Raw genomic sequence first — 23610 nt, forward strand, 5'->3', positions numbered from 1 at the left:
TGAAATTCGGCACGGGCGGCATCAGAGAGGGAGAGCTTTCACTGGTGAAGGGTGGGACTTGAAACCGGCCCATGCTGGCTCTCAGCAGTGACTGGAGACTTTGAAACGCTGCATCTGCAGCTCTGAAGCAACTTTTTTAATCATAATAAAATTAGGGTGAATATTGGTTTAAACTGATTGACACCTTTGGGGAAAAATCTGGGAATTTATGGGTGAAAATCAGTTTAAACTGAAAGTGAAGAACCCTTTATATATTATAGCAATTTTCAAAAGCCCACTTACACAGGTGAAGTGCATTTATACATGTAAAACCCATTTGTAAGTGTGTAAATGCTTTTAAACATCAGTCCCTTATTGTTTATCATGACTGAAGACAGAATACTTCAATAAGTGAGTGGTGCTGAAACCGGCTCACTCCCTCTTCCCTCTGCCCAACTTATCAGATTTTCAGGGGTATCCCTAATAAACATACATGAGAAATATATGCATACATTGGAGGCAGTGCATGCCAATATACCCCATGCTTATTTATTAGGGATATCTGTAAACCCAATTGGCTAGAGGGGTTCTAAGAATTGGTTGGAGCACACCAGAGCTAGATGGAATATTTGGTGTAATCCAATTTTGTAGTTCTTTTAGTATTTTATATATATATATATATATATATATATATATATATACCGGTAGGGATGAATACTGCTGCAATGCAGGGGGGGGGGGAGGGAGATTCTGGGCAGGGTTTGAAGGGAGAGGGAGAGATATGCTCGGCAGGAGATGGGGCCTATTTTCAAAAGGCCCGGTGATGTGCGTAAAGCCCCGGGATGCGTGTAAGTTCTGGGGCTTTACTAAAGGGGAGGGGTGTGGGTAGGGCAGGGAGGGGCGGGGCCAGAGGCTCCAGGCACAGCGGCCATTTGCCGCTATGTCAGGGATCGCTCACCCGCAGTCAGCCGGCGCGCGCAACTTACTTCAGCCCCAGGGCTGAAGTAAGTATTGCAACAAAAAAAAGAAGTCAAAAAAGATAGGGGGGAAGGGAAGGTGGGGTGGGGGGTAGGGAACGGGTGAAGGCATCGTGGCTCGGAGCAGGCTCGGCACGCACAAGGTGCACAATTGTGCAACCCCTTGCATGTGCCAACCCCGGATTTTATAACATGCGCGTGCCTGCGCACGCGTGTTATAAAATTGGGCATACATGTGTGCGCGCCGGGTAGCGCGTGCACATGTACACCTGCGCGCACCCTTTTTAAATCTACCCCAATGTGTAGAGATACTTTAATATAATCTGAGAAAATAGCTTCACTGATCGCAAAGAAATCCACTAAGCAAGTCAGAACCCTAATAATAGGAAAGGAACAAGGACAGTTTTCTAGCTAATAAATGCCTATAACTAATTCAAAAGAAGAGGATGATGGCAATAAGATTATCTGTCAGCTTCTAAGACACTGAAGAGACAAAAATGGGAGCCCTTCCTTTAACTAGCTTATCACTGAAAAAGAGAGTAAGATGGCTCAAGGAACACACATTTTACATATTGATATTTGTATTTAGATGCATATTTAAGAAAAAAAAGAATAGCACCAACTTGTAACACTCTTGGCCTTAATAAGTATTGCTTTCTTTTATTTTGTATGACTTTTGTATGACTTACTTTTAAGATTTACAAATAGTTCTTCCTTGTGTCTAAAAATACATCTTCAATATCCAGTCCTTAGCTGGTTCCAGGACTAGATTCACAATCAGAGATGCCGGAACTGCATGAATTTCCCCAGAGCTTTCTTGAAAATCTATTAAATCCAAACTACTTGAGAAAAATTTAGGTTGGCCCCCAGATTTTATCATTTTTTTAGGTAGAGGCAAGCAGAAAGCTCTGGTAATGTGTAGCAATAACTCAGATGGAATTTTTAAGACCTGAGGAAGATATTTTTATATCAAAAGCCAGTCAGTCCAAAAAAGAAGTTTAAATATATAATATTTGATAATTATGGACCATTAAGAAAGTCCAATATCTGTGCATACAATATGAACAGCTTTAAATATTCTTATAAAAGGATCATCATAATCAAAAAGAAGTCAAAGACTGTCATTTGCAAGCTGGACCAATGATTACAACTTACAAATGAATGTTTGATTTTTGTTTGATTGTGATAGTCTATTTAGAGGAATTTTTAAAGCTGTCCAGGTTGTGTATATATATATATAGTTATTGGCCTCTCGTAATAGTCTATAATTATAAAATATAAGGAGGTCAATACTCAAAGCATGTTTAGTTCTATTTTGCAGGATAAGCAGCTGCTGCTTAGCCTACAAGGCCCTTATGCATTGGGCGGAGCAAGTTAGATGATAACTTATACTCCTAACTACCAATATTCAGAGTCAGGTGTATAAGTGTACATCTAATTTTAGATGCCTCATAGAGCAGGTCTAAGCTTAGCCGGGTAGACTTTTCTGGTGAAGTGCACACACATACCTGTTGATTCAGTGGATTTGTTGTGCCGCTGAATATATATCATATCTCATTTGGATAAATTTTATCCATCTAAGGGGGTCATTTTCCAAAGGTATCGCACATGAAAAGGGACTTTTCGCGAGCGATATCTAAATCGGGGCGGAGTCTGCACCGGAAGGGGTGGAGTTGGGGCGGCCTCGGGGCAGACTCTGCGACGACTTCGCTGTCGGCGAAAGGTAAGACTCCTTATCACCGCCAGTATTGCACCCAATAGCACCACCTTTCACAGTGGTGCTATTGGGTGCAAAAGCCAGCAGCGATTGCACCGCGGAGGTGGAATCGCTGCCTGCTTTCGCAGGCCCGCCCCCTGTTACCGCCGGATTTTCTAAGTTCTGCGAACTTAGAAAATCCAGGCCTAAGTTACTTAAATGGCCAGCTTTGAATATTGACCTCAATATCTAATTCAAATTTTTTTCTATATTAAGAACATAAGACTTCCTTGCTAGTCAGACCAAAGGTCTGTCAAACCCAGCATCCTGTTTCCAGCAGTGACCAATCCAGGTCACAAGTACCTGGCAAGATTCTTGTTAAATAGATTCCATGCTGCTTATCCCAGGGGCAAGCAGGGGATTTCCCGAAGTCTTCCTTAATAATGGCTTTTGGCCTTTGTTCCAGGAACGTGTCCAAACCATTTTTAAACCCAGCCACACTAACAGCATTTACAGATCCTCTGGCAACAAATTCCAGAGTTTAATTATGAATTGAGTAGAAAAGTATTTTGTCTTATTTATCTTAAATATTTCACCCAGTAACTTCACTGCATGACCCCCTAGTCTTTGTACTTTTTGAAAACATAAACTGATTTGTTTTTACCCATTCCAATCTACTCATTATTTTACAGACCTCTATTAAATCTCCACTCAGTCATCTCTTCTCCAAATAGAGAGCCCTAACCTCTTTAGCCTTTCCTCATAGGGAAATTGTTTCATCCCCTTTATCATATGGGTCACCTTTCTCTGTACCTTTTCAAATTCTTCTGTATCTCTGGTGACCAAAAGTGGACGCAATATTCAAAGTGCTGTTGAGCCATGGAGCGATACAGAGGCATTATGATATTCTCTGTTTTATTCTCCTTTTCTTTACTAATAATTCCTAGTATTCTATTTGCTTTCTTGGCCACTGCCATCTACTGGGCATATCCACGATGATGCCTACATCTTTTTCCTGGGTGGTGACTGCCAATGTGGAACCTTGTATTGATTTTGATAACCAATATAGTGCATCACCCAGTATTAGACATTTTTCTCTTGGGGAAGATATTTTTTATTTATTTAATTTTTAAATTTTTATTTATGCATTTATTAACAACTTTAGGCAGAAAGCATTTCAATCTAGAATGGGTCATTTACAAACAATTTAAAGGAAAATTCTAGGCTAAGATATACAATCTAGACGCCTATTACCAGTAGTTATTAGACCCTGTCTACGGTAATTTTGGGAGATCCAAGGGTTACAAGAATACACTCGTTAAATAGGAAAAAGGGAAAAAGAAATAAAGAGAGATAAAATAATACATATTTATATACCCTGATCTGGCTAGGTAGTGTTGCCCTCATTCTTATGATTATCTAAAAAGAAACGCAGCTGGGATGGTTCAAAGAAGATATACCGAATATTATTAAGTTTCATTACACATTTGCAAGGGTATCTAATTGTAATCTGTGCTCCTAGTTGTCTAGCCTCCTGACATATTCCTAATAGCTTCTTCCTGCGGGTCTAGGTAGTTCTAGTAATATCAGGATAAACCCATATCTTCTGACCGTAATATAATTTTTCCCAGTTATGAAGAGAAAGTCTCAATATAGAATCTCTATCAGCTGAAAAAACGAAAGGTACTAGCAGTGTTCTTCGGAAATCCACTTGATCCTCCCCTGATGTTTCCAGTAAGGCTGAGAGGTCTGTGCCCATATTCTAAGGCAAATCAGCAGTAGCATCTTGATTTCCTTTCTTTTCTGAAGACGAAAAATATATATTGGAATGTGGCGGAATAGCATCCAAAGGAAAATGTAGTATATCCATCAAATATTTTTTAAATGGATCCCTCGGTGATATTAATTTAACGTGAGGAAAATGTAACACTCTAAGATTTAAATATCTGAGAGCGTTTTCCATATTCTCCATTCTTTTCATAGTTACTGCTTCCTCTTCTAGTAAATTTGTTTGAACTTCTTGTAAATGCTGTTATGTAGCGGGTGGTTTAGTGTGCCCATGGGCCTCAGCCCGGACCCAGAACTTCAGGGCCGAGCCAAGGGTTGACGGTGGCTCCGCATGACTGACGGTCTACCCTCCGCAGGCCGGCAAGCTACCTAGGCCAACATCCGAGGATGTTGGAAGGTGAATAGTCCTCCGACCATTCCGGGCCCTTTCGGACCTGCTGCGAGCAGCATGGAGCAGCAGGCCTGGCCTGAGGTTGAGGGCAGACGGGCCTTGACATGAAGACATCGAAGACTTGGGGTCGCTGTAACGGCACCACAGACGAAGGTAGCACGGAAGCCTCAAGAGCACAGGAACTTGAGTTGGTGCACAGCATCAGCGATGACAAGACACTTGGAATCGATGCGGACAGCATCGCAGACGAGACACTTGGGATCGATGCAGACGGCATCGCAGACAAGACACTTGGAACTTGACTATGGCTGGGAAGACATTTGCATTGTCTCTCAGGGCGCCCTACTCAGCCCACCTTCACGGGCACACCCAATGGGCTGGTCACGGACCTCCCTGTCCGCTACGTGCCCTACACAGCCCCAAAAGGCTGATCACGGACCACGAGAAGAACGGGACAGATGCAGGAAAGAGTCCAGTCACGGGGGAACCACGACTACGGAGCTATAAGTCGCCCGGAGCTCCACAATGGCTGGCGGGGCATGACGGCTCAGGAGCACAGGACAGACATCCACCAGCAGGCTAGTCCACTCAGGCACACATCATCCAAGGGACCCCCGGCCTACCGGTACCAGAAGGCTCAAGAGCAAAGACGAGACACAGGAACAGGACATACAGGAACTTGGAACATCAGGAACAGAGGATCAGGACGAGACACCAGGACATGAAGATCAGGACACCTGGACAAGGACCTCAGGCACGAAGATTTGACATGGTACAACTGGACGAGATGAGGAGCTCCTTGAAGACTAGAATACCTTACAGAGGCTCTGGCAGGCAGGAGCCTCCAGAGTGAAGTCACCTCGACACAAGGCCCAGAACAACTGACGGAGCAGCCCTTTATAGGGCTGGTACAGGAAATCCCATTGCAGGTGGGGCCAGCACACTTCCTGTGCCTTGCCCTTTAAATTCTGAAGAGAGGCGCGTGCCGGCGCCTAAGGAGAGTGCAGGAGCTGTGCAGGACCGCGGACAGTGGCCTGCACCGACGTAATCGCGGCAGACGACAGAAGAGGCAGGGCTGGCCTGGGACACAGGCCCGACGTCGGCAGCAGCTCCAGCCGCTGCAGGAGGCCCCGGGGGCAGCTCCAGCCGCTACTCCAGCCCAGGGCTGCGGCCTTAGCACCGCAAAGACAAAAGGCAGCGTCGGGGGCGGTCCCAGCCCCGAAGAAGGCTGCGGCTCCGACCGCGGAGAACAGGGGAGGCACAGGCGGCCTCCGGGCCGCATGAGGATCTTCAGGCCGCGGCTCCGGCCGCGTGAGAGGGCTGACGGCGGCATCCTGCTGCGCCGGTGATGAAAGCAGCATGGGGTGAGTGTGCCTGCTCACGGGGAAACCCGCGGGCAGTGTTCATAACAATGCGAAACTTATGTGTCCAAATCCTTAATTTTAACTTCATGAGAATTTAATAGAGGTTCCATAGTTTGGATACTTTTTTGTGAATCAGTTATAGCCACCGTTAATGAGGAAATCGACTTTTCCAAGAAAACTAAATCATTCCAGACAGCTTCTAGTGTAATTACTTGGGGTTTAGGTAATTTAGAGTCGAAAACAATGCTTACTCCGCCTTCCCGGCAGACTTCTGGAATCCTTACAGATTCATCTGTTGGTTCCTCTCTCACCTCTCGAATGGTTACCGAACCGCTCAGGCCCGGCTGAGCCCGCTCCTTCGAGTCGGTTCGCCACACCACAGATGGAAACATCGGGCCTGTAGCGCCGTCAGATGTAAGGCCCATGCCCAATGCTCCAGATCCTGCATCTGCAGTTGGCTTCACTTCCATCTGTGACTGCCGAGAAGCCCAACCCAGGGCCCGTGCAGGGGCATGGAATGGTGGAGAAGGAGTCTCGGGAGCCCTGGGGCTCAAAGATGTTTGTGTGTCCTGCAGGGCCAGGGTGTGTTCCTCCCCCGGCTTTGCTGCGGACCTCCCTCCCTGGGTCGATGCATTCACCCGAGCAAAGAACCCATCAATAGTAGGCTGACTCAGGATGGATAAGGTAGGCACAGAGAGGGTTCCTCTTTGTATGCGACATGTAATTCGAAGAAAAGGCAAATTTCAGAAAGCAAGCTCTAACTCCATCCTCCCTTCACAGCGCCATCTTGGGTCTCGCAGCATCGGAAGATATTTTTTAAACATTTCTAAGACAGATATCTTGTTATTTAGGAGAATTTATTAGACACAGATTCCTTTATTTATTTGTATTTTTCATATTGTCTAACTTATTGAGAGTTACATATTTTCTGTGACCTGAGGGACTTATTCTGTTGAACTTTGTCAAATTTTTGCTCCAAAGCATTCCGTCTTTAGATGCAATGTACAAGGAATTGCTCCAAAAAGGCTATGCCCAGTCTGTCAATAGCCAATTATATTGCTTCTGAGCTGAAGATTTTGGGCTTCTTCCAAGATATTGGTGGCTGAAGAAACCATTTGCTCTCCTTCCAGTGGTGTGCAAATCTCTCTGTGACCTTAGAGAATCCAGGCCTTAGCTGTATCACTTAAAGAGCATATGACTTCAGCGCCATTCCATTATCTCTCCACTCCATTTCTTTCTTCCTCAATAAGAGGGAAATCAAATAGGCTGTTCATCTTAAGAAAGAAGGTAGAGCTGTTTCTTATTGATTGGACTGTACAGTATATCTGAATTCCTTGCAATCAAAGGATGGATGGGAGTGGTGAAGGAGGAAATGAGTTTAGTATGTGTGGGGGCACAAATGGGAAGAAATTAAATCAAGTAGATTTGAAGCCTTGAATGGTAGGTGACACTGTGAAGACTTTGGGTTCAAATCAACTGAATGAAGTGGGTCTAAAATTAGAGGAGGAGAAAGGGTTAAAGCTTAGAGTAGGGTGGTTAACTCCCATCCTCTAGAGCAGCGATTCTCAACTGGTGTGTCGCAGCACACCAAAGTGTCGCCACGCACCGGCAGGTGTGCTGCAGCCGGCAGGGCCGAAGACCGGAGCTGCTGGTCGCCAATGTTGACGAGGCTGGCAGGGCCGAAGACTGGAAGACTGGTGTTGCTGGTCGCCTCCAGAGACCAGGCCAGCGGGGCCGAAGACCTGAAGATCTGAGCTTCTGGCTGCTGCCGCCCGAGAACCGGGCCAATTGGGCCGAACATTGGAACCATTGGCTGCTGCTGCCCGAGACCAGGTCGGCGGGGCCAAAAACAAGCTGTTCAGCTGGGGGTTCCACCCCTTCCAGGTAGTGAAGAGTAGCCTAGGTAAATTTGTGCTGGATCCTCAGGCATCCCCCCAGCTGATTGCCGCCTTGCCCCGATCTTGCTCCCACTGCTGTGCCAACCAAATTCAGCTGTACCCCACCAGCATCCTAGCTGTCCAAATGAACCTGCCTTGCGCCTCTGGCACCTCTTCCTCAGCCTCTGTGTCTGTCTCACTTCTTGATCCTTTTGAGGTGGGCCAAGAGCTGTATACTCCCCGATTCCTTGCAGGGTGTATGGCCTTTCTGATCCCTCCCTGCCGAGACATCTGCTGAAATTGGGTAAGTGGGCATTTTTTTGTTGTTGTCATCTGCAGGGCTGGCAGCCCAGGTATCAATGTGATTTTTTTAAATTGTCTAATTAGTCAAATAATCTCCAATATATATACTTTTTTAAAAATAAAATTGCCAATTGGCCAAATGCAAATACTAACGCTGCTGGTCTAGGCTTTGCTTGCCAGTGGGGAAATTCACAAGATGAATGAGGTGCATCCTCCAGGTGTGGGGAGCCAGGAGCAAAGGGATGAGAAAAGCTAATGATCCCTGCTCTCCTCCCCGCAGCATGGTATCCACTCCCGGCCCGCCCCTACCATTTCAAATTCCCCAATTGGCATTGAGAGAGGCTGCCCATGTCATTGGAAATGCCCCACCCCGAGCGCCTCACCTGCCCCCACCAGAGTCACCTGTGCGCCATAATGGTAGCAGGCCATCATTGCTGCGATTGTGGTGCACAGCTGATGCACATCGGTGCACCAAGCTGACGTCCCATGCCAAAGTGGCAAGAAGAGGCGCCCGCTGCAATAGCACGTGGTAAGTGGACCAGCGATGACTCCAACCAGGCTCCGAGCATGGCACCAGGTTACCCACGGGTCTGAGCACGGGGCCCAGTGCTGCCAAAATATGAGTTATTCAAGATAGGTATCAAAGTACTAGCTGATCAATTCACAAACTATAGGTAACAGAGATCACTTGAAAAGCTAAAAAAAAACCAAAGTGAAATAACATGCAGAGGCTCTTTTTAGAACAGTGTGTGATATTAAAGAAAATCAGTGAAATTTGTGAAGAGAGACACTAGATTTTGATTAGCAATCGTTAAACTTCTTGTGTTAGCATTGCAATAGTATTAGAATTACTGACCTTTGTTCTTTGATGCTTCCAGGCATTCAAGGAAGAAATAGCACCAATCAACTTAAAAGTGAAGGCAGTGAATGATTTGTCCAATCAGCTCTCCCCACTTGATGTTCATCTGTCTTTGAAGATGTCTCATCAACTTGATGACCTTAATATGCGCTGGAAACTCTTACAGGTATGAAGAAACACCATCCCTTTCCTTGGTAGAAAATGCTGCCTTAATTTTCTCTTTCTCATTATCAAATATGTTCTTAGTTATGCGCATCTTCCCTTTACCTTTTCCCCCCTAATTATTCTTTTCTTAGAAGGGGAGAGTTAGACTGGACATTAGGAAGAAATTTAAAATTACAAGGTTGGTAACCACCGGAAGAAGTTATTTAGGCAGGCATAGAAATGAGACGCACACATTTTTCTTAAAAAGATTTGGAAAATGCATAGCTTTACCATAAAACTAGAAGAAATAAAGATCAACAAACAAGTTGTAGGTGATAACCATTTTTATTGGACTGACACAACATATCTGTGACTAGCTTGCAAGAACTGAGCCCAGTACTCAATTAGCTATACAAGTTCAAACGAATTTCAAACTTGCCTGTGAGTTCAAGCTGAGTTTTTGACAAATCTTCAGAAATTTTTCTTTTCAGGTCTTAGGATAATTCAAAGCAGATTTCATGCACTGTGGTTGATCTATTTTAGATTTTTCCCAGAGCTATGGATCTGGGAAAGGAAATCCAACCTTTTCCGGCAAATGCAAACCAGGCTGAAATCTACCTGGTTAGAATTTGACCTCTAATTGCATATCTCTAGACTAACATGTGTCAGGGATGGTTTAGTTATAACGGATCCTGCCTGGAAGTAGGATCTGACCACTTGAAGTGCCTTTCAGCCTAGTGTTCTATGATTCTATCTCTTGGTACCACAGACAACTTGCAGAGCTTACTTTTGTAATAATGTGTTAGGGCTTAACTGTAAGATGAGTGTAGCAAGTTAAAACTGAATCCATTTTTCATTTTTTAAAACACACTTCAAACTGTTGCCTAAGTGTTTAAAACATGAAATAATAAAGTCTCCTTAAAGGTTACAGAAGAGGAATGTACAAAAAGTTAGGAAGCAACACATTATTTGATGATTTTAAAATGCCTTAATATAATATGCTCTTTGGACCGTTTTTGAAATTATAGATGCTCTCAGAAAGAGTGGGGCTCCAAGGATATTCGGGGTGGAGCAGTAGCTTAGAGCAGTGATTTTCAACCAGTGTGCCGCGGTACACTAGTGTGCCGCGACACATGGTCGGGTGTGCCGCGGGGAAAGTTCCCCAAACTATAGTGCCCCCTGTGTTTTGTTCCCCTACGACAGGGGTCGGGAACCCATGGCTCTTTTGAGGGCTGCATCTGGCTCACAGACAGTCGCCACACTTTCCCACTGACCCAGCTGCTCCCCGGTCCTCCTCCGCCCGGGCTTAAAATGCTGTCAGCCCGGGCGGAACGCGGCAGGACAGCTGGAGTCAGCGGCACCGGCGTGCTCTCTTCGCCCCCCCTCCCGGCCCGGAAGAGGAAGTGAAGAGTATCGGGTGCCTGCGCGGCAAGAAGAGGCCACGCTAGTGCGCTCGGCATCGGCCCGAAGAAAAGAAGACTGCAGCGCGGCTCGGAGGAAAATGAAGAGGTTCAACCGCGGCCGATGGGACTCCGCCTCCGCGAGGGCTGAAAATGAAGAGGTGAGCGTTGGGAGGAGGCTGCTGCTGCTCGCGAGTTTCCGGGGTGGGGGAGAGAGAGAGTGAACTCGCTCATTCACTCTCTCTCTCCCCCACCCCGGAAACTCGCGAGCAGCAGCAGCAGCCTCCTCCCAACGCTCACCTCTTACTTACAGCCCTCGCGGAGGCGGAGTCCCATCGGCCGCGGTTGAACCTCTTCATTTTCCTCCGAGCCGCGCTGCAGTCTTCTTTTCTTCGGGCCGATGCCGAGCGCACTAGCGTGGCCTCTTCTTGCCGCGCAGGCACCCGATACTCTTCACTTCCTCTTCCGGGCCGCGGGGGGGGCCTGTGTGTGTGTGTGTGTGTGTGTGTGTGTGAGAGATTGAGAGATTGCATGTATGTGAATGATTAAGAGCCTGTACATGTGAAAGAGAGTATGTCTGTGATTGAGAGCCTGCCTGTGAGAGAGAGAGAGAGCATGAATGTAAGTTTACCATTGGGAACCTGTATGTGTAAGTTTGTGATTGAAAACCTGTTTGTGTGAAAGAGTATGTGTGTATGATTGAGATCCTTTGTGTGTGAGAGAAATCATGTGTATGTATGATTAAGAGCCTGTGTGTATAAGTAAGAGAGAGATCATGTGTGTCTGTGTGTGATTGAGAGCTGGTTTAGGTGATGGAGCATGTGAGTATGTGATTGAGAGCCTGTGTTTAAATGAGAGAGAGAGACCATGTGTGTCTGTGTGTGATTGAGAGCTGGTTTAGGTGATGGAGCATGTGAGTATGTGATTGAGAGCCTGTGTTTAAATGAGAGAGAGAGACCATGTGTGTCTGTGTGTGATTGAGAGCTGGTTTAGGTGATGGAGCATGTGAGTATGTGATTGAGAGCCTTTGTGTAAATGAGAGAAAGAGAGGACATGTTTGTAAACATGTGAATGAGTCTGTGTGTGAGAGAAAAAGACAGCATGTATTTATGTGATTGAAAGCCTGTGTGTGTGTGTAAGCGTGAAAAGATAGACAGCATGTGTGTAAATGTGTAATTAAGAGCCTATATAAGTGAGTGAGAAAAAACATGTGTATATGTGAGTACTGAGAGCATGTGTGTATAGGTGTGTCATTGAGAGCCAGTGTGAGAGAGAGCGCTGGTATGTGACTGAGAGAGGAGAAAGTTCCAAGCAAACCACCCCACCTCCTGCTAATTCAGAACAATCTCAGGACACCTGGATATCAAACGTTCCCAGGTATGCAGAGCAAAAAAATTTTTGTATCCTTATTATTTTTCATTACTGGGTCTTTGTGTCTGCTATTTTGAAATATTCTGTTGGTATCTGGAAATGTTTTATATGTGTTTTTAATTATTGGATATTCCACTCATTAGCTGTTTCGAAATATGTTCTTTTTGTTAGTACAGTTTTACTGCTGATGATTTTATATTTCTTGATTTGTTTTATAAGGATGGGTGATGTTTCTTTTTTCCTTTGTTACACTGCATACAGAGACTCTGGCTTGTTGCAGTTTCCAATTCATTTTTTTCTGTATGCTTCTTGTTATGCGTTTTGGTCTCTTTATTCTATGTTAGGTGAGGGACAGCATGTGATTCAGGTGAGGTTTTCTGCTGGCGTGTAGTTTCTGTGTAGGACTCTATAGCAGCCTGACTTGGTCCGTTTTCCTAATAGGAGATGTATTGGTGTCTTAAGGCCTGGTGTAATATTTTCAGAGACTTATTGTACTTTAAAAGTGTGATCTTACATAAAATGCACACATTTACTTATATTTAGTTTTAAACATATTATATGGCTCTCATGGAATTACATTTTAAAATATGTGGCGTTTATGGCTCTCTCAGCCAAAAAGGTTCCTGACCCCTGCCCTACGATGCGCAGTCACGCTTCCTACAGTGTAGGAGCCGTGTACAATAACACATGCGCGAGCTTTGAACGCTCGCGCGACTTAATGACATCACCGAGCTGGTACTACTCTGGCCTCATGACCATAGTATTTCTCATTGTACCCCTTTATATTGCAGTATATGCTTGGCAGAGGTCCTTTAAGTGTGGCAGATAATGTAATACTCTTCTATTTTAGTGTGTGGCTGCGCACACTATCTCAGCAGTGATGGAGAAGTATTTGAGAATGGAAAAGGCAAATGCCAAACAGGACCCTGGACACAATTCTGACCTAGATGAAGGCCCTAGTATGAGAGGTCGACAAAAGAAAAAAGACAAGACGGTGAGCTCAAGGCAATACAGTGAAAGCTATCTTTCATTTGGATTTACTTTCACTGGGGATGCGACAGCACCAACACCACTGTGCTTGGTGTGTGGTGAGAAGCTATCCAATAGCGCCATGGTGCCAAGCAAGCTTAAACGCCATCTCCAAACGAAACACTCTTCCGTTCAAAACAAGCCGATGGAGTATTTTGTACGCTTACATACAAACAATGAGAAAGAAGCAACTTTTTTGAGAAAAAGCACACAGGTAAATGAGAGAGCCCTCAAAGCTAGCTACCTTGTTGCTGAACTCATAGCTAAATCAAAAAAGTCTCACACTGTGGCAGAAACATTAATACTACCAGCTTGTAAAGCTATTGTAAATGAGATGCTTGGCCCTGACGCAGCCAAAGAGATAGCTAAAGTGCCTCTCTCTGATAACACAATTTCCAGACGATTGATGACATGTCTGCTGACATTGAAACAGTTGTTTTGGAAAAGGTGCGCATCAGTAAGAAATTTGCCTTGCAACTTGATGAGTCGACGGATATCAGTGGACATTGTCAGCTGTTGGCCAATGTGCGTTTTGTGGATGGAGAAGCCATTAGAGAAAACTTCCTATTTTGCAAGGCACTGCCAGAAAAATCAACAGGAGAGGTAATATTCCAGGTCACATCGGAATATCTTGATAAAAGTGGGCTTACATGGGAAAACTGTACAGGTGTCTGCACTGATGGAGCCGCAGCCATGGTCGGGCGCATCAAAGGCTTTGTAAGTAGGGTTAAAGAAAGAAACCCAGATGTTCTTGTTACCCACTGTTTCTTGCACCGTGAGGCCCTCGTTGCAAAGACCTTACCAGCAGATCTAGTTCCTGTGTTGGATGATGTTGTGCGCATAGTGAACTTTGTGAAGATGCGACCTTTGCGATGTCGCTTATTTGCGTCTTTGTGTACAGAAATGGAAGCGGAACATAAAATCTTATTGCTCCACACGGAGGTCCGGTGGCTGTCACGCGGCAAAGTGCTGGCCCGTGTGTATGAGTTGCGAGAGGAACTTAAAATATTTCTGACAAACGAGAGGTCCGATTTTTCAAAGCTGCTTGCAAGTGATGAGTGGTGTACAAAGCTGGCATACCTGGCTGATATATTTCAATATCTGAATGAACTGAACACACGGATGCAAGGCCGAAATGAAAACCTGCTTACAAGCACTGATAAAATGAACGGATTCCGTTTAAAGGTGCAGCTCTGGCAACAACATGTTCAGGGTGGCAACCTTCAGATGTTCCCGCTCACCGAGAAACTGCATGATGGCAACACTGCTGCAATGTGCGAGGTGATTGGCAGACATTTGAAAACTCTTGAGGAGAAATTGTTGTTTTATTTCTCTTCAGCCTTCACAGAATGCCTTGACTGGGTTAGGGACCCATACAGTTCATTATCCGTTGCTGGAAAGGACATGACTTTAAAGGAGCAAGAGGAACTCATTGAACTGAAGCAAGATCGCGGTTTAAAGCTAAAGTTTGCTGATCTTCCTTTAGACAGTTTTTGGTTATCTGTTGCCAAGGAGTTCCCCATTCTGGCCAACAAAGCTATTTTGACATTGCTCCCATTTCAACCACATATCTATGTGAGCTGGGCTTCTCAAGCTTGACTGCCATAAAAACTAAAAACAGGGAGAGACTGAGAACTGTTGAGGAAGAGCTTCGTGTGTGTCTTTCCACCATTCCTGCCAGGATATCCCTTTTGTGTTCATCGAAACAGGCCCAGGTTTCACACTGAATGAGTATAGATACATTTAGAATCTATATTTTTAAACATATGTATAATATGTACTGTTTTAGTGTCATTTTGGTTGGTGGTGTGCCCCGGGATTTTTTAAGTGTAAAAAGTGTGCCGCGGCTCAAAAAAGGTTGAAAATCACTGGCTTAGAGGTTAGAGCAGTAGGCTATGAACCAGAGAAACCACAGTTCAAGTACTGCTGCTGTACCCTGTGATCTTGGACAAGCCCCCTGAGGTACCTGTCCTCGGTACCTGAATGTAATCCACTTTTGAATTGCCGAAAAAGCTGAATATAAAGCCAATAAATATTTGGATTATATGAGTAAAAGTGCATGATTACAAGAGGGATGAGATTCTCTGCCACTGAAAACATCTTAGGACCCTAAGGTGTGAAATTGTTGGTGATATATTTTTGTGACCAATAAAGCATCTCAGAGAAGTCCAGGTAAGAACATTAAAGATACATCAACGTAGCGCTGGTACAAATTTTAACACTTTGGGGTAGATATTCAAATTATAGCTGGTTAAGTTAGCTGGATGGCTACGCAGCTGTTTATCCCTGTATTTGGCGCTGCTTAGCTGATAAGTCTTATCCATCCAATTGTATACCTGCTATTGAGTAAGTCTGAACTTAGTTGGATAACTTAACTGGATAAGTCTCATTATCATAACTTATCTGGCTAAGATAGCCAGAAAAATAGTACCACCCTATTATGCCCACTGCCCGCCCACAAGTTATCTGGCTATGTTCTTAGCCAGATAAATCCTGCGTATCCAGCTAAGTGCCTTCTGAATATCAGGCTCCTTACTGCTCCGATGTCTCTTTAAATGCAGTGACCCTGTCTTCCCCACTACTTTGTCAGCACTTTGGCTACCTGGGGGGAAGTGTATTGTTCTCTGAAGACAAGGTTCAATTTAATATGCTTGTTTTAAGCACCTGTGCCACAGAAATATTCACATCAGCTTGTTAGCACTTCACTGACTCCATGAATCATTATGCTGCTATTGAAAGCTTCCAAAGCAGGTACAAATGCTTCTGTGTTGTTGCCACCTATGCAAAAAGTTTTGATTAAAACAAACATAGTTGCCCCAAAATTAACATCTGTTCTCAGTGGAGGTGCTGATAGTGCTGGGTGAAGGGTTTCAGTTACAGCATTGTTGTGGATTGCAAAGGAGTCAGAGCAAGGAGAAATGTCTGCATTATTGGTCAGGTTTCTCTTTCTTTCTTTCTTTTTTTTTTTTAAATCCTGCCTTGCAAAGAGTTTTCTGTGTTTATCAAAGTGAATGAGCCGACCCATCTCCATTATAAGGGTGAGGAAGCCACAACTGGGGCAGTGTTCTACCTCCAGATCCCAAGGGGTATTGCCAGGGGCGGATTGAAGGAAAATGTCAGCCCAGGGGATTTTTTTCAAAACTGGCCCAAGAGGTATCTTACTCCCTTGTGCACTTTCTCTGCAGCACATGCATCAACACACCAAGTTGACTCTGAAACCCTGCAAACTTAAGTCCAAATATCTCCAAAATAAATGGCACATTTTCCTAAATAACTAAGAAATAGAGCATACTCTAAACCAGCAGTGAATAAACAAAGCTGTAGACCCCCATTCCATCCATGCAAATCAATTGGGGCCATACCACAAATCTGTTTAGCAGAATACCTCACCTTAGTAACACATGTAGAGCACAGACAGACCCTCACTAAATACAAAATGAAGAGATAAAGTATAAATAGAAACATGCAGATAAAAACTGATCTTGAAACCAGAACAAGCCAGACTGTATGGAATGGAAAAACAAACATCATTCCTCACTAAACATCAAACAGTAACATCAAGAAATAGAAAGTATCAATCATAATAGTAAAACCAAACTCATAAAATGAATAAATATTTCAAAACAGCTGATGAAAAGATCATCCAATGTTTATAAACATATAACATTGTTTTTTAATTTCCCAAACATCAATAAAATATTTCAAAATAGCAGACACAACAAACACCCCCCAATAATTAATATTAAAGCTAAAATAAATCCCCTGCTCTCTATATCTGGGAACTTTAGATGCTGGGCTTCATGGACCCTTGGTCTAATCCAGTATGGCAATTTCTTATGTTCTTATGTTCATTCACCCTGAGATTGCCATGGATTAGTAAAGGGTAGGAGATATGCACAACTTTCTTCTCTCTCTCACACATGTTCATTCTCATACAAACTCCCTTATATTCTCTCTCCCTCATGCTTACCAGATCACACGCTCTCTCTTACAGACATGCTCACTGTGTCACACACTTATGCTCTTGTTCACACACATGCTCACTGGCTCATTTACTCTCTCATATACATGCTCAAATGCATGTTCACTGATTCGTTCTTGCTCACACACATGCTCACTGACTCAATTGCTCTCTTTTCTACTCACGCAGAGGTCCACTGGCTCACTCGTTTTTTCTCACTCACAAACATGTTCTGGTAACCACAACAAGCCCGACTGTATTATGCAGTGCAACAATGAAAAACAGAAACATAATCACAACTCACAAAACATCAAGCAATAAAATCGAGAGATATAAGTCATCATTCATAATATTAAAACCATGAAAAGAATTAATATATCAAAGCAGCCGGCAAACATAGGGGGCCCAATATTCAAAGCGTGTTCAGCATTACTTAGCTGGATAAGTAGGATTTATGTGGTTAAGTAGCAGCTGCTGAATATGCGCTTACATTTAGTGGCTGTTGCTTAGTCACATAAGTCCCTTATATGGCTAAAAAGTTGCCTGCATAAGTTATGGCAGGCAGTGGCTTGAGCGACTTAGCTGCATAACTTATACAACCAAGTATCAATATTTTGTCTTAGCTGCATACGTTTACCAGCTACATTAGACGGGTATAACTGATACGGCAAAGTATAAATATATATGCGTATATTCAGCGACAAGGCCGTGCCAGTGAATATATCGTATAATTTAGCCAGATAAGTTATATCCACTGGATATAACTTATCCAGCCAAGTTACTTAAACGGCAATCTTTCAATATTGGGCCCCTAATGATTTAAAAAGCCACATACATTTGTTCTAATATTTCCCAAACACCAATAAAATATTTCAAAACAGTAGACACATGAAATAACACCCCAAAATTTAAAAAAAATATATAATTAAATAATTAAGAAATCTCCAGCTCTCTCCATACCTTTAAATAAATAAATAATTGGCGTCTTTTGATTTTCCAGAGATTGTTGTGGATTTGAGTGAAGAAGGCCACACAATCTTTATCCCCTCTCTCTCTCCTTCACACACAAATACACACTTTCTCATATACATGCAAGCTCTCACACACACACATACAAATTCTCTCTCTCACACATGCAGGCTCTCTCTCTCATGGACACATGCAGGTTCTCACTCTCTCATGCACACATGCAGGTACTCTCAAACAAACATGTAGGCGCTCATTCTCATGCACATATTTAGGCTTTCTCTCATATATACTTGCAGGCTCTCTCTCTTTCGTGTACACATGCAGGCTCAATCTCATGCACATATTCAGGCTATCTTTCATTCACACATGCAGGTGCTCTCTTTCATACACACTTGCAGACTTTTTCTCATTCACATAGGGGCAGATTTTAAAAGCCCTACGCGCGTAAATTCAGCTGGATTTACGTGCGCAAGGGGGTTACGTGCGCCAAGCCTATTTTGCATAGGCCCGGTGACACGCGCAAGCCTGTGACGTGCATATGTCCCAGGTCTTGAAAAAAGGGACATGGCGGGGGCATGGCCAGTGGCCTTCATAGGCGCAAGCAACCTATGCCTGCCTGGAGGCAGGTGCAATGTGTAAAATAAAAGGTCAGGAGGGGTTATGTAAGGCTGGGGGGCGGGTTAGGTAGGGGAAGGGAGGGGAAGGTGGAGGGGGGGGGAGGGAACAGGGAAAGCCATCGGAGCTCCCCTAGGGCTCGGCGTGTGCAAGGTGCACAAGTGTGCACCCCTTGCACACTTTTGCACACTTGTACACCTGATTTTAAAATATGCAGCTGCCGCGCATGTTTTAAAATCAGGCGTAGATTTTGTGCGCGCCGGGTTGCGCGCACAAATCTACGCCCGCGCGTTGGTATTAAAATCTGCCCCTAGTCAGGCTTTCTCTGTCATACACACTTGCAAGCTCTCTCTCATACATACATGCAGGTACACTCTCTCATACATACATACATGCAGGTAATCTCTCATGCACATTTTCAGGCTCTCTTTCCGCTACACATGCAGGCTCACTCATGCACATATTCAGGCTCTCTCTCTCTTTCAATTACATATGCAGGTGCTTTCTCTTTCATTCACACATGCAGGCTCACTCATGCACCTATTCAGGCTCTCTCTCTCTTTCAATTACATATGCAGGTGCTTTCTCTTTCATTCACACATGCAGGCTCACTCTCATGCACATATTCAGGCTCTCTCTCTTTCAATTACATATGCAGGTGCTTTCTCTTTCATTCACACATGCAGGCTCACTCTCATGCACATATTCAGGCTCTCTCTCTTTCATACACCCATGCTGACACTTTCTCTCTCTCACACACACACACACACGCACAACTCAGGTGTCCTCCTTTTTTCTGCGCTTTGGCCAAGCCCGTGCTGTTCATTTACTGCCAGAGGGGGAAGTAAGAGGAAGCAGCCCTGCAACTGCCAGATGCTTCCTCTTGCCGAGCCTGTAGATCTCTCTTTGGGCCAAGACCTCCGTCAGGCCGCGCAGAGACCTCAGGCTGCACCAACACTTCTCTCGGGCTGTGCGGCCCTGCTGAGACTTCCCCCAGACCGCACAGACACTTCCTTCATGCTGCGATGGGTTGGGCTCTATTGCGCCCTGTCGAGACTTCCCTTGGGCTGCGCCAACGCTTCCCTCAGGCCTCGATGGGTTGGGCTCCATCGCGGCCCCACCGACACCTCCCTCAGGTTGCTTTGAGTTCTGCTGCAGTCACTTAGCAGGAGCTGAGATTACCACATGACCAGGGCGACCGACCCACCAGAGGATGCCCGATCCCCCGATATGCCAATCCACTGCTGGGCATTGCATAGGGGAAGGGGTGGACCGGCAGCCCTGGATATAATCATGGGCCAGTCCACCCACCAGCCTCAACTTTCATCGGGATGGGGGGGGGGAGGGGGGGCAAGAAAGAGCCTGGGATGGAGGAGTCGGGTTGCACCTGTCATGGTTGTGTTATGGATGATACATATGATACATATTCTCCTCTCTTTTTCTCCTGTGTTCCCTCTCATGATAGCAACAACCTGCTGCACTGAAGGAACACATTTAAAGATTGCTGAAGATGAGTGATAGTTGCAGCAGACTTTTTTTTTTTTTGGTAAGGTAATTGATGTAAGTTTGCCAAGTTTAAGCGTTGTAGTGGAAAAGAAATCCTCTAGTTATACAAAAAAATATTGTGACAGTGATTTCAAAATGAAGGAGCACAAAAGATTTTCTCCTGGGGGATACAAGTATCTAAGTTGTCAGTTTTGCTAGCTTTTTGTGAGCTTTTTGTGGAATTTTTTTTTTTAAGCACTGGCTTAAAGGGTCTGTGAAACAGATATCTGCCTCCGAGATGCTTTTTGGCCTTGTGGCAGTTTCTTAGAGTGAATTAAAATGTGTTGCTTCATTTTCTAATTTATAAAACAAAATTCAAGACTAATTTCAGTTCTTAGTCAAAACAGACAAACTTATGATTCTCCTCTATATTCTGTTTGGTAATATACTCTTGATGGGGGAGGATAGGGTTTAAAGTTACTGTGAGATGCTTCTAGTTAGCTTCCCCCACAACTATGAATTTCTATAACTCAAGGTACTACTACAGGGATCCTTACTTTGAACATCATGCAGGTGTAACCATATGTACAAGTGAAGATGTGCACACTTTTATATTAAAAAAATAATAATAATAAAATACATTAATCTTACTAAAAATGTATTCAGTAAATCAGTGAGACCTACAATAAGAAGCAATAGACCCAAGAAGCAATTATATTGACAGACTATTATATTTAGCACAAATGTTTTAGAGCATACGGTAATATTTTGGCTATTGAAGATTGCTATTTTTATTTTGTCTAACTTTAATATTTAAGCAAGTTTCTGGTTTAACAGCAAATATAAAGTGAGAAAATGCACATGTCTGGGTGAAAACACGTGAAAAAATGAACCTGGGGCTGAAAATGTGACGGCTGCATTCATAGCCCCTGGGGGAGAGGAAATTGTGATCACTTGTCAAGAGTTACACCTAGTGGACGGATTCAGGGCCTGTGATTACAGGCTTCCAGATGGAGCACTGGTGCATTTACTATGGTCAAAGTATTATAAAATGGGGGGGGGGGGGGAGGAATTCCTGGGTATTTGTGATGAAGTTTTATGGTGTTGTTAGGATCCCAGCGTTAGCTACTGTTGAGCTGGATGCTCCCAAATGAGCAGGGGTCAAAACTAAAATTACACCATTTGTTCAGAAGTGGAAAAATTGTTGATTTCTGAGCTGTCACTACCAAGGTTGAATTGCATGAAAATAAATTTTCCCGGGGCTGGGCAAGGTTTGTTTCCCAAGGCTGGCTGAGACTGAAGATTTAGAAATTCCATGGAGGATGAGTAGAGTCCCAGCCATCACACAATAGGGGACACATGCTGGGTTCCAGAGGGAATTGTAATCTGTCTTCTCAGCCAGAGGACTGTTACTGCCTGTTGCACGCACCGACCCCTGATTTTATAACATGCGCATGGCTGCGTGCGCATGTTATAAAATTGGGCGTACATTTGTGCGTGCCGGGTAGCCCACACAAATGTACGCCGCATGCATACCTTTTAAAATCTGCCCCTATGGGTTTAAACTCTCCACCCAAGAAGAAATTATTTTTAGGGAAGCATTACAACACAAAGCAGCAATTGTGCTTGTACAGGAGAACCATTTGAAGAAACAATTAGAGAGCTTATTGCATTCTCTGCATTTTCCTTATAAATATATGGCTGCATGTTCTAAAAATGAGAAATAAACGGGTGTGGGTATTCTTCTTTCCAAATATTTTCGTTGTGAAGTTTTATTGCCTTACACTGATCCTGAAGGGAGGTTTGTGTTGGTTCAGTTAAGAGAGAGTGGGGAAACACATACACTAGTTTGTGTGTATGTGTCTAATAAAGGCCAAGGCTCCTTCTATGACAGACTATCTAATGTGCTTTTGCCTAAAACACACAGTCATCCTGTCGTGGGATTTTAGTTGTGCCAGAGTTCCTAAACTTGATAGTTCATCTGGCAAGGGAGTAGTACCTCAATTAGTGCAGGAGAAATAAAAAAAGATTTTATGGATCATTGAACTTTGGTAGATATATGGAGCATCATGAACCCAACCAACAGAAATTGTACTTTTTTTTCAAAACCACATTCTTTGCATATTTGCATATTGATTTCTTTGTAGTAGAAAAGGATGTAGTAGCTAATATTATAGAATCCAGGGTAGGCAGTATTACCTGGTCAGACCAAACCCCCCTGTAGTTAGAGAGTGGAGTGGTAAGTCATGACACTGTACAAAGATATTGGCATTTAAATGATAATTTATTAGATCCTTCTTTTTGCAATAAATTACAAAATGATATAGTAGAGTATTTGTGCTTCAACGATCAGATAAGACACTTCCCCTGTGGTCTTATGCAATTCCTTGAAGGCTGTTTTCTAGGGAAAATTGATTGCTCGTGTATCCTTTATAAAGAGAGAAAGGGAAAAAATTAGGAATGCCATAATTTTGGAAATTTTTAGATTGTAAGCTCAACACAACAGTGTATTGTCAGCATGTTAAAGCTTATCAAGATTTATCGTCTCTAGATATATACAATATTGCATTCCAGAAGGATTTGTTACGCCAACAGTATTTTCAAGCTAGCAATAAGGCAAGCAGATTGACTAGGAAACTAAAAAGTAAAGTAATATAAAACCAAGTGGTTAAAATAAAAAGTAAAGCGGGAGAGATACTTTTCTCAAACTGGAAATTTGTCAGTTTTTGGCAGTTTTATGAGGAACTTTATAGCTCAGATGATTCTGTGGAGGAAACTCAGATTGAGAATTATTTATTTATTTTATTTTATTTATTTAAGGCTTTTCTTTACCGACATTCGTCAGGGGCATCATAATGGTTTACATCAAACCAGGGAGAGGCTAAGCGGTTAAAGCAGTTACAATAAACAAGGAGCAGAAAAACTGGGAGTTGTGGAAGTAATATACGTAAAAGGAAAGCAAATAGGCATAAATAAGAAGATATCAAATTAAACAGAGAATATAACATGAAGTAATATGAGGGAACTATTTATAAATAATGTGACATTTATATGGGATTTCACTACCAGAGCTGAGACAAGAATAGCAAAGTTGGCTCGATAGGGATATTACCTCAGAGGAAGTTCTATAGATGATCCATACCTGAAACCCAGTAAGGCGCCAGGTCTTGATGGCTCCACTTCCACGTTTTATAAATGCTTTGTCCCAGTATTAGTCTACCCTGTAACTAAGATGTTTAATTTCCTTAGAAATAAAGGGGGTCTATCTTCAGAAATGAATTTAGCAGAGATCTCACAGTGATAGCTAAGGAGGGCAGGGACCCTACATTATGTGGGTCATACCGGCCCATCTCTCCTATAAATAGTGATTTGAAAATTTTGGCAAAGGTTCTGACAGACAAA

At 43.6% G+C, this 23610-nt stretch overlaps 1 protein-coding gene across 2 annotated transcripts in view; it reads left to right on the top strand.

Annotated features, from left to right (window-relative positions):
- Positions 1–23610, top strand: part of UTRN (utrophin) — a 1458479-nt gene that overhangs the window by 1043133 nt on the left and 391736 nt on the right. For both annotated transcript variants that reach the window (XM_029594027.1, XM_029594025.1), the window contains one exon: positions 9254–9400. In XM_029594027.1, coding sequence (XP_029449887.1) covers positions 9254–9400 — 147 coding nt within the window. The remainder of the gene's footprint in view (positions 1–9253; positions 9401–23610) is intronic.

This window comes from Rhinatrema bivittatum, chromosome 3 (assembly GCF_901001135.1).
Source record: "Rhinatrema bivittatum chromosome 3, aRhiBiv1.1, whole genome shotgun sequence".
Taxonomy (NCBI): domain Eukaryota; kingdom Metazoa; phylum Chordata; class Amphibia; order Gymnophiona; family Rhinatrematidae; genus Rhinatrema; species Rhinatrema bivittatum.